The sequence below is a fragment of the Phycodurus eques genome, chromosome 10 (assembly GCF_024500275.1).
Source record: "Phycodurus eques isolate BA_2022a chromosome 10, UOR_Pequ_1.1, whole genome shotgun sequence".
Classification (NCBI taxonomy): domain Eukaryota; kingdom Metazoa; phylum Chordata; class Actinopteri; order Syngnathiformes; family Syngnathidae; genus Phycodurus; species Phycodurus eques.
Window position 1 is genome coordinate 19,111,875 of NC_084534.1, and position 16,795 is coordinate 19,128,669.

At 39.4% G+C, this 16,795-nt stretch overlaps 2 protein-coding genes across 10 annotated transcripts in view; one reads left to right on the plus strand and one right to left on the minus strand.

Annotated features, from left to right (window-relative positions):
- Window positions 1-8,544, plus strand: part of kcnab2a (potassium voltage-gated channel subfamily A regulatory beta subunit 2a) — a 92,458-nt gene extending 83,914 nt beyond the window's left edge. For 5 of the 9 annotated variants that reach the window (XM_061687572.1, XM_061687566.1, XM_061687571.1 and 2 more), the window contains one exon: window positions 1,158-2,320. In XM_061687572.1, coding sequence (XP_061543556.1) covers window positions 1,158-1,493 — 336 coding nt within the window. In that variant the 3' untranslated portion in view covers window positions 1,494-2,320. Of the gene's footprint in view, window positions 1-1,157; window positions 2,321-4,278; window positions 4,368-5,503 lie in introns of those variants that run through there. The other 4 variants (XM_061687568.1, XM_061687575.1, XM_061687573.1 and 1 more) reach the window with 2 other exon arrangements.
- A 1,262-nt stretch (window positions 8,545-9,806) lies between these two features.
- megf6b (multiple EGF-like-domains 6b) overlaps window positions 9,807-16,795 on the minus strand; it is a gene marked incomplete at its 5' end in the record, with an annotated part of 62,634 nt that continues 55,645 nt past the window's right edge. Inside the window, 10 exon segments of the mRNA XM_061687747.1 lie at window positions 9,807-10,195; window positions 10,273-10,401; window positions 11,728-11,856; window positions 11,937-12,065; window positions 12,865-12,993; window positions 13,062-13,190; window positions 15,134-15,262; window positions 15,342-15,470; window positions 16,208-16,339; window positions 16,407-16,535. Of these exon segments, the coding sequence (XP_061543731.1) occupies window positions 10,143-10,195; window positions 10,273-10,401; window positions 11,728-11,856; window positions 11,937-12,065; window positions 12,865-12,993; window positions 13,062-13,190; window positions 15,134-15,262; window positions 15,342-15,470; window positions 16,208-16,339; window positions 16,407-16,535 (1,217 nt within the window).

Here is a 16,795-nt window from a genome sequence, read left to right on the forward strand (position 1 = left end):
GTCGAGCCCGGGTTAGAATCTGAAGTTAGAGTTTAGTAATCAGCTTCAGACAATGTCTTTCTCAGTCATCCAGGTCATGGTAATCCACAAAGGTTGATTTGAGGAAAATGGAATAGTTCTTGTTTAAGACATTTCACCTTTAATCCAAAAGGCTTCTTTAGTTCTAAATCCACACCTAAAAATGTAGGACTGAAGAAGCCTTTCAGATTAAAGGTGAAACGTCTTTAACAAGAACAAATTCAGTTCCGTCGATTCAACCTTTGAGGAGTCAGGTTCAGGGTTTCAAGTGAGGGTTGAGCTGAAGGATTTTATGTTATGGTTTGGCACCAGTGTTAGGTTTTGACGCTAGAGTTAGGGTTTGAAGATTGTGAATCGGCTTCAGTTTTCAAGTCATGTATCGTGTTTGAGGATAGGGTTGCCTTTGGGAGTCAGGTTCAGGGTTTTAAGTTAGTGATGAAAATTGGGGTTAAGATTTCAAGAGAGGTCATGTCAGGTTCAGAGTGAATATAGGGTTAGGTTCAAGTTAGGGTTTGGTTAAAGAGACAGGGTTGGGGTTTGAAGTTATGGTTAGGGTTGTGAATCAGGTTCAGGGAGAATATAGAGTTATTTTCAATTCAGGAATGTGGTTTCAAATCCAGGTTAGGGTTTCCAGTTCGGATTAGATGCTAGGTTTATGGTAAAGAGTTTGGGTTGGGGTTTGAAGCTGCGATGAAGATTGGAAGTCAGGTTCAGCAGTCAAGGTGGCTTTAAGGTTTCATATAAAGCCTTGGATTTGAATTTAGAGTTGGAAGTCAGGTTTAGGGCTTCAAGTTAGTTCGGGATAGCCAGGGTAAGTGTTTAATATTAGGTTTGAGAGTCAGGTTCAGAGGGAAACTAGTGTTAGGTTCAAGTAGTGCTCTAAAACCAAGATTACAGTTTGAAGTTATGGTAAGCCTAAAGTCAGGAACTGAACTATTTTATGATCGGTTCGTGGTTAAGGGGGATTGGTTTCAAAGCTAAGTTTAGGGTTTGGAAAAGAAAGTATTTTACCAAGTGAAGTGTAGGCAGGAGGAGACAGAGTCACGTGTTTAAAAACAGGCCCTGGTTACACAGGAGGCGAGGCGGCCACGGTGTGAGCAGGGCGGTGTTTTTGAGCAGGTGTGCTGTGTTTTCGACAGGGTTACCAGTGGTTGAAGGACAAGATCTTGAGCGAGGAGGGTCGGCGTCAGCAGGCGAAGTTGAAAGAGCTGCAGGCGATCGCGGAGCGGCTGGGCTGCACTCTGCCCCAACTCGCCATCGGTACGCAGATGCATTCTGCTGCTCTCTCTCTTTCTGTCTGTCTGTCCGTCCTCTCTGGCTCAGACGGGCCGAGGTCATCATGTTGTCCGTGTTGTCCCCTCTGTGTGATGTTTTTTCTATTATTTTTATATTTTAAGGCTAAGGTAGGGTTAATCGTTAATAGACCAAAAATAAATAGTTGCTCGAGCCTTCACTTTATTCCTGTGTTAGTTTAGTAAACTATATCGTAAACCTACGACCGCGTATAAATAATATAATCAGGGTGTGCATGATGTCTCTTTAGGATTTCATAAATCGATTACAAAAACGAATCTCATTTCATTAAAAATGTTCACATTTATTTGATGTATTATTTTATAAATGATCATCTCTTGAGGCAGGCACAAATTGACGGACGTGACAGTGGATGTCTTTTCTACTTATTCTGCAGTCTCACTGAGTCTGCATATCCAATTTCGTTTCAATTTACCACCGCTGCCTTTTCTTGAGGAGTAGCCCTTTTTAGCAGCTGGGTACCTCAAATACACATATTGTTAGCCAAATAAAATACTGTAATAGCTTCAGTCATTTAGTAAACATTGTTTGGAAAACAAGTAAAAACACCAAACAAGCAGGGTCCATTTTCCTCGATTCAGCCTTTGCGGATTACCTGACCTGGATGACTGGCAAAACTATACAGACGTTTTTTAACAAGCAGTGTTGAATGTTATAATTTGTTAATGGTCTTTGTGGACATCCTGTATATATTCTTTTTGTCAGTGACGTTAACAGTAACTACAGACATCTCTCTGTATTAGCAGGAATAGCCACTTGAAAGATCTTAAACCTTCCTCTCAATACATTAGAAGTGCTGTAACTATCAACGTATGGCATGGAAGCGCCTCCGTGACGTGTTCATATAGATCCAAAGTCACGCGGTATTGCTTGGTGTTAACATGCATTAACAGTTTCTGGAGTCCTCAGCGGGGTGGCATGCTGCACATAAATCCCACCACTGGATCCTTATTGATTCCCCAGGAAAAATGACACACTGCAAAAAAAAAAAAAAAAAAAAAAATAGAACGAAAAGCCAAAACAGGCTGCGCTCCGACGTGGGCTGTTAAAGCCTCACGGCTAGTCAACATTGGACTTCACACTCTTATCGTGACGCAGATTTTTCATGCTGGCGGGAAGACGGCGTTTATGGATTAGCTTTCACGGCCCATTAACACACACACTCGTCTATCCCAATTACCATAAATCCTCTGGGCACTCCTAGTGGGGAAGCCTGCGGCGATTTATGTCCTCCAGGTGATCATCTATATCACTGTGACACTCCACTATTAAATATAAACTCTACAACAGTGACTTCCTGCACACCCCGCTTCTTTGGGCTGCAGTCTGGAGTGCTCCCGCATCAGCTCCTCAATCCCAAGACTCATCACTGGCCTCTTCCCTCAACACTAATTTGTAATCCTCACTTTGTTTTGCAACGGTAGTCTTTATCCTCTAAGATTCTTACAAGTTGCATTGTGTGACTAACAGCTTCATTTATACATGAAAAAAGAGACAGGGTATTTGCTCATCCCTAGCCGGGTTTACATGCAGAATTTTTTCATTCCGATTGAAGCTCTCGGGTCAAACATTTACATGTGATGTGATCTATTCCCATCCGGTGTTTACATGGGCCACTGCATTCAATCAGAACCGCTATTTTACATACATGTGACATGAGGAGATCTATGTAAACCTCACATGATTTATCAAGATGGAGATGAGTCGTCTATTTAGCACAGTAGTTGCGATTGTTTTAAACGTTTTATTAAAGCAAGAGTTTAATAAAACAACTGGCAAGCAGCTAAAAATAAGTTCTACGTTGCAGTCCAGCCTATAAGGAAGCCGCCGTATTTTCAAGTGTGTGAACGATGACGTTTCTATGAAATCTACCAGTCATGGAAAAGAGGAAAACATTAGAAATCATACAACAAATTTGGTGTGGCTGATGCAAGTGGTACAAACATATCGACACAATATCATTGCTGTTGGACAGAAATGTCCAACTATGGTCAATTTCATATTTTTTCACAAATCTATACTAATAGTTAGTCCCCATGTGGCCTGTTATTTTTACAAATGATTAACCAATATTAAATGTTGAATACACTGTAACTGTAGAACAAATCTATTAGCTCTTTTGGGGACTTCAACTATCTGAGAAGTGTCATATAACTTCACCTCTTTTTGACTCCACAAGAACATTATGTCGTCTCAAGATTGACACACTGGATGTTTTTCGGATGAAAACGAGTGAAATATGGTCGATACATTTGAGTGAGCCGGTTTTGTTCAAAATGGACTGCTGTAATGAGTCGATGCAGAAGGAACTGGTCAGCCACGACGTTTCATTTCTGTATTATATATATGATAACAATATAGGGTATCGCACCAACTAACTGTGAGGTGTTTGATAATTCAAGCAAGATGCTGTTTTATTTTATTTTTATTTTTTCCTGAAAAGTAGTGGCTTTGGAGATGCGGGGATTCTGCCCAACAGCGACATTATGAGCAGTGCATCAAACGAATTTCACAAGTAGAATGTACATAACATGAGTAGCATAACTCCACACAAGTTTTGCTTTTTGTGTGTGTGTGTGTTTGTTTGTTTGTATGTTGGAAGATGAAAAAGAGGAAACGTGAAGACCATAGAAGAAGGCATGAAACCTATGATATTGTCGGAAACAATCTCCACTGTCCTGGCTGCTTAGTACAATATGGGCAGCACAACAAACATATTTTCCAAGTAGAATGTATGTATGTCGAAATGGCCAATGACTTGTATGAAAATGCTCAGAGAAGAGGAATTTTTACTTTTAAAGGTCGCCATTATTAAACTTTTCGACACTCCCCCCCACCACTAGGGTTCAGTGACAGGCACTACGATGGTGTGTGTGTGTGTGTGTGTGTGTGCTGGTGTTTGAGTGCGTGTCAGTGGTGTCATCACTGTCCACTGGTCTCCTACAGCGTGGTGTCTTCGTAACGAGGGGGTGAGCTCTGTCCTTTTAGGGGCGTCCAACACCGACCAGCTCATGGAGAACATTGGAGCCATTCAGGTGAGCTTTATGTGTGTGTGCGTGTTTTTAGTATAAGCGTTTATATGGGTGCATGTGTGTGTCCATATATGTTCCATGAAAAGTGTGTGTGGGTGGGTGGGTGTTGTGCGCATGCGTTGGGAGTGTCCAGGAGGCTCGTGCTGCTTCTCTCCTCGGAACACATGAGCCTCTCTGTCACCTTTCTGCACCACTGCAGCCTCCTAATAAGGTCAACAAAGGATCACACCACTTGCCACGGAGTGGGGGGGGGGACTTAAGGCCACTTCCCCCTCCTGCTGATATGGATGTTTCCAATGGGTGGTGCATCCTCTTCCTCGATTACATATTGCATTAGAGTGAATTGAAAAATATTTGGAAAAAAAACACAAATAGGTGAATCCACAGGTGCCGAACTGTGACAATGCAGGTGTCCATTGTATATAATTTTTTAATCGTGTTATATTTCAATTTAATTCAGATTCCATGTTTAATGTCTTTTGACACATATAATGGTGTAATGAAATGCTATAAATCCCAACATATTTCATGCATATTGGACTAAAATAATAAGTGAATGGTCGTTTACCACACAAGTGTAATTTGCTTTTACTTTGGCTTTCGTGCCCTTTATACATTGTGTAATTTCCCGACATGTTTTTGATAACTTTTGACTCGAGGTATTTGCTTCCAAGCCACAAAACAATGTCGCCAATGTGTTTACATACACTACAGTTCAAAGGTTTTTCAAGTCAAAGTTTTTCCATGAGAACACACAAAACTTTTTTTTATGTTTTTTTTTTTTTTTTTAAACCACATTCACAATTCTACACTGTATTTCACATTATCTTTATTGAAAAAAAACTGCTTTCTTTAAGAAGAAAAAAAAGACATGCACCATCACCTAAGTTAATGCACAGGAAAAAAAACATGTTCATAAAAAGTAAAGACATGTTTGGAATAATGTCATTGTTAATTGCTTTTTCTATAAGCGAAGAGGGTAAATATCAATTAAAATGTGTCATTTTTGTTGGGGATGAGGCAAATTGAGATTTTATCGCTCAGATTTATGCATAAAAATGAGCTGAGGATTTTGACCAGTGATCTCTAGTGGTCCAAACGGTGGTGGAGTAAATGTTCTTCCTCATGTTCCTCCTCAGGTTCTCCCGAAGCTGTCGTCGTCCATCACACACGAGGTGGACAGCATCCTGGGAAACAAGCCGTACAGTAAAAAAGACTACCGCTCTTAACGCCCGGTAGCCGCAGCGCATCCCGCCTTTTTGCCTGATCCTCCGTTTGCTTGAGCTTCTACTGAGCGAGACCCCCCAGCCCCTCCTAACCCTCCCTCAACCCTCCTGGTGCATGAGTGTGGTCACACCAAATGGCCACCGGGGGGCTCCCTCGCTCAAGCGTCTTGAGAGGTTTGCAAATCAGACGTTCAATAGGAAAACGAGTGAAAAACATAATAATAAGCACACGCTGGCTTGGGTTGTTAGATGTTACTTGGCCACGCGGAGCAAGTGGACGGTCATACGTGTGTGTTATCCTCCACGTCGTCTTTGTTTCTGTCGTTGTCCGACAAAAATCTGCACTTTAGTATGGTCGGTGTCGCCACCTTACCACATTCTTAGCCCACACACATTGCACTAGACAAGAAGAAGAAGTTGCCTCCTGGTAGGTCTCTCATCCTGACGCCCTCCATCATTATCATTTATTTTTTTTTTATTTTATTCTCATGCACCACACTCCTGGTGCCTTTTTTTTTTTAAGCCCCCTGAGGCTCCTCCATCATTCTCATATGCATCGTTTGCACCAGTTTATATGCCTTCGTCTTTAGATTTAAGGTTAGCTAGAGGAAGCAGACCTGTTGACGCTTGTTCGCTATCAGAAGGGGATAATATGCTTTTTGTCTTTAGTTTTTAATGTTAACTTTAGCTTTAACTTTTTTAGCTCTTTTTTTAAGCAGCCATCACCATAAACATTAACGAGAAGAAGTGGCCATGTTTGCCGTCAGAGGTTGTTAACATGCCCCCATCTTTCGTATTGTTAGCTTTAACATGAACTTTAGCTTTAGCTCTAGTATTAATGTTAGCTTTAATATTAGCTAGAGGAAGTAGCCATGTTGGCTCTTGTTTCCATCACAGGATGTTAACATGCCTACATCTTTAGGTTTGATGTTAGCTTTAGCGATAACATTTAGATCAAGGAAGCAGCCGGCTTTAGCTTTAACGTTAGCTAGAGAAGCTGCCATCTTGGCTCTTGTTTTGCATCAGAGGTTAACATGCCTGTGTGTTTAGCATTAGCATTAGCTGGAAAGAGCTGCATCAGAGGGTGTTGGTACACCTGTTTCTTTAGCTTTAACGTAAGCTTGAATGTTAGTTAAAGGAAACCGGTATCTTGACGCACCGTCAGAGGGTGTTGACGCATCTGTTTCTTTAGCTTGAAGTTAGCTAGAGGAAGCGGCCATGTTTGGCCTTGTTTGGCATCAGAGGGTGTTAAACGTGCCTGTGTCTTTAGCTTTAATGTTAACGTTGGCTCCTGTTTGGCATCAAAGGGTGGTGGCGTGCTTGTGTTTTTAACTTTAACCTTGCAACCATGTTGGCTGACCGTCAAAGGATGTTTGCACATGTGTCTTCAGTGTTAGTATTACCTATAGAAAGTGACCGTCTTTGCTTTTGTTTTCTTGTCCTGAGATTTTGTTTGAGTGTTTTGCCTTATTGTGGCCCACCAGCGGGATACATCGGCTTAAGTCCACTGACAAGACGTTGTTTCCGCGTGTACAATACATATCATAAAATGTATTCAGATTGCAATGATTTGTTTCCAATACTGTACTTCAGATCTCAAAATGGGCCAAAAATATTATCTCACGTCTATTTTGACATTTTTCCCAATTTGAAAAATTTACGAAAACCATTGTACAACGTGTTCGCTATGCATGCATATGCAGTATCGTGAAGAACAGGAGGATGTCCAGTAGGGTACACTGGGGCCATTTAAGATCTATCATGCATATCTAGTTTTTAGTTACGTGTGTGACATCGGCATAAACAAGTTGCTACGGCAACAGTCTTTATGAGGCAGGGATTTTTTTATTTTTTTTTTATTTTTGTGGCAGCAGCTCAGGGAAGCCAGCAGATGTTTTTTTTTTTATTTTGGTGGTGGGGGGTCGTGTGCTGAAGCATGAGTGTGTGAGGAGGATTTTTTTTAAAAATTCAAGCCTAAGATACCTCTAACAATGCCAGTGTTGAGGAAAAACAGGAAATGGAATTCAAAAAGGGTACATGTGTCGCTGATCCTGGCTGCCAAGTACTTTATCACCATTACATTTTAATAAAAACAAAAAACCCAATTGCATATTGCAAATTAATGTTAACGAGCCGGGTGCAATCTAGCAACTTCTCAGCGACTATCTTCTTTCCAGTTGAGAAAATCCAGCACATGTCTGGTAATGACATTACACTGAAGTGCTGTGACCAAAAATCCAATTTTATCCAAGACCCAAACTTAATAAAAAAAAAAAAATAAATCATCATGCATTACCACAAGATGAACATTTACAATTGATTCTGACTCTTGCTCTGACCCCCCCAAGCCCCACCCCCAAAAAACAAAACAAATAATGGACCCCCGAAGCATGTGGGAAGCCCCAGTTCCGTTCAGCACAAGTGGAGCCTCAGTCAAGGCATCTATTAATTTTGAGCAGAAAAGTGGAAGACTTGTGTGATAATTGTGTGTGTGTGTGTGTACACCCCTTAGTTTGCTGTGTTCTTAATCAGTTGCTTTAGGAGGAAGTGACTCATCAAAGAGCCTCACCGCACAAGATGTATCACTCTGTCATCCGCATCGTGGTGGTCACATATATCAGCAATGGAAGCGGAAAAGAAGAGATTCTGTTTTTGTTTTCGCCTGTAAAAATTCTTCATCATCTTGGCTGCGTTTCTCCCCCCCCCTCAATAAGACTTACCAGTTGTGTTGTGATTGTGGAGAAAAACGGCCGAAAGAGACAAACATCTCGTGTACATAATGACACCCGTGTATATATTATATATACATTATATTCCAGTAGTGATCGCCTTTACCTTTTCTTTATTATTATTATATTTTTTTTTTTTATGTTCTTTTGCAGGCGTTGCTAACTGCACTGTGCTTGAATCTGAATTCTAAACAAGGATGTACAGCTTCATCATCATTAAAAAAAAAAAAAACAATGGCAAATGAAAAAAAATTTGTGTGAGTCTTTGTACAGCAATAATCAACACCAGGTGGACACACAAATTCATAGTGAAATGTTTTCACCTGTGTCATTACAATTTGGGCCACAGTGTGAAAAGAAAAAAATTAATATTACTTTTGTTTTGTTTTTTTAACATCAAAACTTCTCGTTTACGGTAGTAACTTGTCACAAAAGATAACTATTCCTTTTCAGTTAAGAACTAAAGCTGAGATTCAAACCAAGAACCTTTTGACTGTAAAACAGACTAAATTACAGAATACACTTTTTTTTTATCCATTCTCATTTTTTTCCATTCTCATAGTAAGACAATTGCAAATATAACATTAAAAAGAGACCTTTTGTAAACGTTTTTCATAATTACTTTTTTCAGGGAACATTATTTTCATAATTTTATGACCTCTGGACTGTTGCTTTAAAAAAAATTACAACTGTATTCTGATTACTTCTTTTTTTAATGATACATTCTCATATCAGTGCCTTATGTGATGGATACAACTTTTGTCATTACGACTAAAAAAAAAAGACCTATTTTTCCCCAATTTTCTTTTCTTTTTCTCATTTTCTCAACTTTTTTTTAAATCAACTGCAAATTCCTCGTTACATTTTTCCATGAAGAAAAATACTTGATTGTGATGTTTTTCACAAAAATATTGTACTTTTCCCATAAAATAGGAGTTCTTGCAATTTTTTCTCATAATTACTTTTTCAAAATAAATATACTTTTCATATCACTTTATATTAAAAATAATTTATCGTATTCACTGTTGTCTTAGACTTCAAAATTATATTTATTCTCATGATTTTTTTTTCACTCGTGCATTGATCTTATTAAAATTTTTAATGAAAAAATACTTTGTCGTAAGTTTCTGAAAAACATGCATTCTTCATAACTAAAAAATGGCTAAATTCTGTAAAACTTTCAAAGAAAGATACTTTATTCTTCTCATCTCAATATCTTGTTGAAAAAGAAACTTCCCCACAGAAAATACTTTATTGTTGTAACATTCTTTTTACAAAAGTTGACTAAAAAAAACCAACAACAATCTATTGAAAACGTGTGACATTTATGTTGCAGCTTTTTTTTTCAGCTGTTAATTACTTTTTTCCCCAAAAAATATTCTTGTAAAATTAAATTTTAAGTTTTTTTTTTTTTTCTATTTTTTTGTTTTTAGTGTGACCCTAATATAATAACAAAATTTGAAAAATAGGAACTGCTGAGAAAAACATTTTAGTGTTTGAAAATGAGGACAGTTTACATTGATGGCAGTGAAAAGTTGCATAGTAATTGCAAATAACGACAACACATGGCAGCAAGTTTCAGTACAAAAAAAATATCTTTTTACAGTAGTTGCAAAAGTTATTTCAAGGGCAAAATAGTAAACAAAATACCAATGTGCAGTAAAAAAAAAAAAAAGTTTTTTTTTTTTATTGCTTTGGTTTTTTTTTTTTTGTTCCACTTCTTAAAGCTCGTTTCCTGGAGTGGAATCTCATCAGTCTCTTTCCACGTGGATCTCTTCCATCCAGCTTCCAAACAAACATCTGCAGTCCACCATGAGGGGGCGCTATAAGGAGTTTTCATGCGTAGAGCTTCCCGGGTCAAAGAGTGAAGGTCCCCCTGAGGAGGCACATACATAAGGGAAGTGTGAGGATGTGTGTATTGGAAGAAAATAAACTTTGAAGACGTGAGCTCACCTTCCTGACAGAAGACTCCGATCCACATGTGCATGCAGCTGCAGCGGCCGTTGCGCGGGTTGCAGCGAGCGTCGTGCTGGCATTCGCAGCTCTGAGTGCAGTCGGGTCCGAAGCGATCCTCTCGGCACTCTGTCACACAACACACAAGTTAATAACTCACTTCAATTTGGTAGACACTAACAAGTCAACTTTTGTTTTTTTTCTGGATACGAACCGATGCTGTAACACAAACACCTTATGGACACACAAAAACATGTATAGTTACTTGAATTGAAGTGAATGTTTTTTTACTCAACATTTTAAAACCTTTTTAATTACAAAATTATTTTTATTTAAAATATCTTTTTTAAAAAAAAGCATCCCAAAGGCCAAAACAAATATTGTTTTTAAAAAAATTACAAGATAGCTAAAAAGAAAATGTCTGAAAATAAAAACAAGGAAATGTATTTAATTTCATTTTGTTCATTTTTAAGGTAAAGAAAATGTTCCATCTTCTGAGCCGCTTCTCCTCACAAGGGTCGTGGGCGTGCTGGAGCCTATCCCAGCTATCATTGGGCAGGAGGCGGGGTACACCCTGAACTGGTTGGCAGCCAATCGCAGGGCACATACAAACAACCAACCATCCGCACTCACAGTCACACTAATGGACAATTTAGAATCTTCAATCAACCTACCTTGCATGTTTTTGGGATGTGGGAGGAAACCAGAGTGCCCGGAGAAAACCCACGCAGGTACGGGGAGAACATGCAAACTACGCACAGGCGGGGCCGGGGATTGAACCCCAGTCCTCAGAACTGTGAGGCAGACGCTCTAACCAGTCGCCACCGTGCTGCATAAAGAAAATTAAATTTTGAATTTTCTTATTATTTTTATCTTTCTAAAAAAACAGGTCTTAAAAATACATTTTTAATATTTGTGATAGAACTGGTAATAAAAATTATGCACATACGTTATCTTTTCAAATAGAAAATGTTAAAAAAATGTTTGAAAATATCTGACTGAAAATGTTGAAAATAATATGAAACATTTTATATTCATAACAAAACTAACGCACCCAGAAATACTATTTAAAATGAAAGACATGTTTTTCTTTTTTTGCTGTCTCAATTATTTTTAACTAAATATCTTTTCAAATAAGAATTGAAAATGATTATTTAAAAAAGAATGACTTTTTAAAAATTTTATTTTATTATTTTTTGGTCTTTGTAAAGACAGCACTACTTTTAAAAAAATAATGCTGAACGTGAAATTATCTTAAAAACAATGTCAAAAATAAAAAAAATTAACAATTGAAAATGTTTGTAAATATTTGAACACTTTTTTAGGGTGGCTTTGTATATATATTCTTATAAAAATGTATATTTGTAAAACAAAAATAATTCAGAAAGTTGAGTGGAAGCAAATAAAAGGAAATTGAAACACAGGCTGAAGAGAATATAAAAACGGTCGTCTCACCGAGCTCACATCTGTCTCCGGTCCTTCCCGGCGCACAGAGACATCTTCCCGTGACTTGGTCACACGGAGCGCCGCGCTCGCAGTCACACACGTTAGCGCAGCCGCGCCCGTACGTCCCTTTTTCACACACTGACCACAAACACAAGAGCAGTAGCATCAATTATCCACAAGGGGGCAGCGCTCACGTCACGCTTTGCGACAAGACTCACCTTTCTGGCACCGAGCGCCGTGACGCCCGACCGGACAAACGCAGCGGCCGGACGCCGGCTGGCAGAAAGCTCCGGCCGCGCAGTCGCACTGCAGCTGGCACCGCGCTCCGTACAAACCCGCCGGACACGCTGAGGACCGCAACATCGTCATCAATAGACGCTAGCTACCACCGTCAATACATGCCTCGTTCTTACCACTTGGTGTAATGACGACATTACATGTGACATGTCTTTTTGGATGGAGTTTAACGACAAAAGTGCGATATACAATCAAACCCTCTCAAAAGTTTGGAAATGTTCTGGAAAAATACGCCTTAAACGCATCATCGGCAAAAATCGAAAAGATGAACTCTGCGCTTTTTCTATGGCTTTTTTGGGGGGGGGGGTTTGTGTTTGTGTCGTGTAAGTAAATGCGGAAAAGTGTGATGATGACAATGGAACAACACACCAAAGCATCAATTACTTAAATACTAAAATATTTTTTACCAAACACAATACACAGGAGACAACAGCTACTCATTTCAACAACTGTAGTGCCAACACAGTACACTCGTATCTCAAATCATCTTTCCCCATTGTAATGAATGGAAATGCCATTATTCCATTCCAGCCACTGCAAAAAAATCCAACAAAAAAAATGTGTAATATATAATTAATTAGATAATATGAAAATAGCACGCTATAATATTGTAACTTACAAAAACATGCAGTAATAACATAATTAGAATGTAAAGAACTACTTTTCTTGTGAATAACAGGAATAGTTAAAAACATAAAATAAGTGAATCCATGAGTAACTCATTGTGGATATGGTCTTAAAACATTGCCTTTAGTCTTAATGTTTATTTTAAAGTATTATGTATGTCTTACTTCTCAATAAATTAAAATGTATTTCAACGAGTGGTATGTTATTGTGTGGTTTTCTCACCGTGTTCACACACATGACCGTAGTAACCCGGCGCACAGCGACAGGCGCCGCTCACTCGGTCACACGTGCCGTTATTTTCGCACTCGCACGTCAGCCGGCAGTCGGCGCCAAATGTGCCCGCCGGGCATTCTGGGACGCAAGACGAAGAATCACATGACGGCTCCCTCCTGACTGCTTTTGAGTGCACGGCGTGTTACCCGTGTCGCAGTGTTGTCCCGTCCATCCCAGGCCGCACGTGCAGTTGCCCGTTGCCGGGTGGCACGTGGCGCCGTTACTGCAGTTACAACGCCGAACGCAGCCCGAGCCGAACCGGCCTGGAGGACAACCTGATGACATAGCACAAAGCACGCACATGCGCATACGCACATACACACACACACACACACACATTATCAGTGCACTTATTAACAGCAGCAGAACCTCTAAATTTATAAAGTTCCAAAACCACCTGAATTGAAATTTTTTTTTGACTCATTGTTTTAATTGTTACTTACTTCATCCATCCATCCATTTTCTGAGCCGCTTCTCCTCACTCGGGTCGCGGGCGTGCTGGAGCCTATCCCAGCTATCATCGGGCAGGAGGCGGGGTACACCCTGAACTGGTTGCCAGCCAATCGCAGGGCACATACATACAAACAAACAACCATTCGCACTCACAGTCACACCTACGGGCAATTTAGAGTCTCCAATTTATCCATGTTTTTGGGATGTGGGAGGAAACCGGAGTGCCCGGAGAAAACCCACGCAGGCACGGGGAGAACATGCAAACTCCACACAGGCGGGGCCGGGGATTGAACCCGGGTCCTCAGAACTGTGAGGCTGACGCTCTAACCAGTCGGCCGCCGGTGCCGCCTGTTACTTACTTGTTTTAATTATTGATGTAAAACACAATTTACATTTTATATCATTTTAATTATTGTTTAGAATAGTTGTAAATATATAGATTTTTTTCATCTCTGTAAAACAATATTTTCATTTAATATATATATTTTAATTATTTGTATAACCAAAAGGAATACAATTTATTGTGTCATCTCTAAAACAATTTTAATAAATGTTTTGTAAATTTTTAAAACCAAATCATGAATTCGATTTTTGGGGTCTTCATAAAATAATTAGATATTGTATGTAATTGCAATTATGATAAATTTATTTTATTTATCAAATGTATTTTAGATTTTAGGATTTTTTGGGGGGGTTTCATGAATTTTTTATATGATATTAATGGTAATTAGTTTTGGTAACTTTGTACATAAAATCTTTTTATTTTGCTAATAATCCAATTGTAGAATAATCTATTGAATGTTAATTTATATTTATAAAATATTATTGGATCATGTTTTACAAAGCTGCCATTTTGACTTTTTTTCCCAATATATTTAACTGCTTGAACATGTACTTCTTTAACTCCTTTTAAGTTTTAGAATACTAAATATAAAAATATAAAATATATTTGTGCTTTGTGTTATTTAATGTTTTAAAATCTTGCTTTGAATTATATATATTTCAAAAATAGCTTAAAACATTTAGAAAAAGTATATATATATATATCCATATATATGATAGCTGGGGGGGCACGGTGGGCGACTGGTTAGAGCGTCAGCCTCACAGTTCTGAGGACCCTGGTTCAATCACCGGCCCCGCCTGTGTGGAGTTTGCATGTTCTCCCCGTGCCGGCGTGGGTTTTCCTCCCACATCCCAAAAACATGCATGAATTGGAGACTCTAAATTGCCCGTAGGTGTGAATGTGAGTGCGAATGGTTGTTTGTTTGTATGTGCTCTGCGATTGGCCTGCGACCAGTTCAGGGTCTACCCCGCCTCCTGCCCGATAACAGCTGGGATAGGCTCCAGCGACCCTTGTGAGGAGAAGCGGCTCAGAAAATGGATGGATGGATGGATATATATATATTCATTCATTCATCTTCCATTCCGCGTATCCTCACTAGGGTCGCCCACCCACCCAGGCACGGGTATATATATATATAACTAATTATTTTTACTGAAATGAAATGTTTTTTTGTAAATAAAATTTGTAAGTGAAAAATCTTTAAATAATGGAAATTAACTTTTTCAATTTAATTTACTTTTAGTTATTTTGTATTTATCGTTTATGAACTCTTTTTTTGTTTCGCGGTTTTTACCTTGAAAAAAAATGAAATACCCCAAATTATATGTATTTTGTTCTATGAACATATACTTTATTTGGTTGACTTCTTTGATTGCTTGTGTATGTAGGTGTCGCTCATCCCTTTCCTGGCCGCTCACTCACCGTGTGCGCAGCGCTCTCCCATTCGCCCGGGCGGGCACGCGCAGCAACCGGTCACCGGGTGGTTTCGGGCTCCGTCCTCACAGGGGGCCACCTGAGCGCAGTCCGTTCCGTAGCGGCCGTCGGGACACGCTGTCGTCACGGAGACCAAAAGGTAAACGTCATCTCTTAATTATGAATCACCTGTTGTTTCGTTTTTTTTTGGACGCACTGGTGTTGCAGCGAGCGCCGATAAATCCTGCGGGACATTCACAGGCGCCGCCGGACGGCGCGCACACGCCGCCGTTTTCGCACTCGCACGCCCGCTCGCAGTTTGGGCCGTAACGACCCGCTGCACATGCTGAACACAAGGAAACAGAAAACATGAATGGAAATGCCGTTAACCCGTTCCATTCTGCCCCAAATAACGTTTGCAATGTTTTTTTTTTACAAGGAAAATAGCACATACATTAAAAACATACAGGAAAATAACAATTAAATAGAATGTAAAGAATTAAAGAGTTTGTGCATCATGATTTTGTTTTTATTCAATAGTTACTTATGTGTCTTCTTCTGGTGTGTGTAATCTATCCACCAGGAGGCAGTATAATATTAACAATAAATAGACCTTGAAGACTGTCACTTCCAACCGCAGTAAACTGTAGTAACATGAATTGGGTTTTTACAGGATGAAAAGATATATGCCTGTGATTACTGCTGTGTCTGCCTACATATGTTGCTGCACCACTTGTGTTCAAATATCCATTTCTTCTATTACTATTGCACCATCGATGCTACTTTTGTTAGCCCGTCTATGGTGCTTGGCATTGTGTTCTAGCATTAAGCTTGCGTGCTTTCCTAAATCTGCAAAGTTATGTGGCTTGGTTGAATACAAAATGGGTAATTATCTTTGTTTTGTGTTTAGTTTGACAGTAAGCTTCACAATGGAGCGTAAACAATAAACATCTTGAAGCTTCTTTTTTGAAACTTGCAAATCATACTTGCAAGTCAAGATAAAAAAAGGTCACCTGAGAATTGAGGTAGCACTGTATTATGTTTTGATGTCCGTGTGGTGTATTGCTTTTCTGGGAGACCTACTTTGGTCACATTTGGGCCCGCGGAAGCCCGGCGCACAGTAGCAAGAGCCTGACACCGGATGGCACAGTTGGTTGGTTTGAGAGCACCGGCAAACCTCATTGCAGTTTGGACCGAAGGTTCCAGGGAAGCAAGCTGACATTGAGAGGGAAAGACGGGTTGTCACGTATTACTTCGGTGGGGGAAGCTAATTAACACTCACTTTTCTCGCAGCCGCTGCCAGTGAGTCCTGCCGGACAGCCGCACTCGCCTGACACGTGGTGGCAGGAAGTGCCCAAAGAACAGCTGCAGCGCCGCATGCAGCCTGGCCCGAAAGAACCTGGCAGACAGGCTGCAAACGGACACATTATACACATTATGTCATTTTCCTGACTTTTATTTGCTTAAAAAAAATATTTATTTTAAAATTGAAAATATAAAAATGACAAAATATGAGGTTCCTTATTTTATTTTAGTTTACTCATTTCAAAACATAAAACAAAAACAAAATATTAAAATATATAATTTTCATTATTATTATTAGTAGTAGAAGTAATAGTAGTGCTAGTTATTGTAGTGGTGTAGTAGTAATACTAGCAGTATTTTAAACTA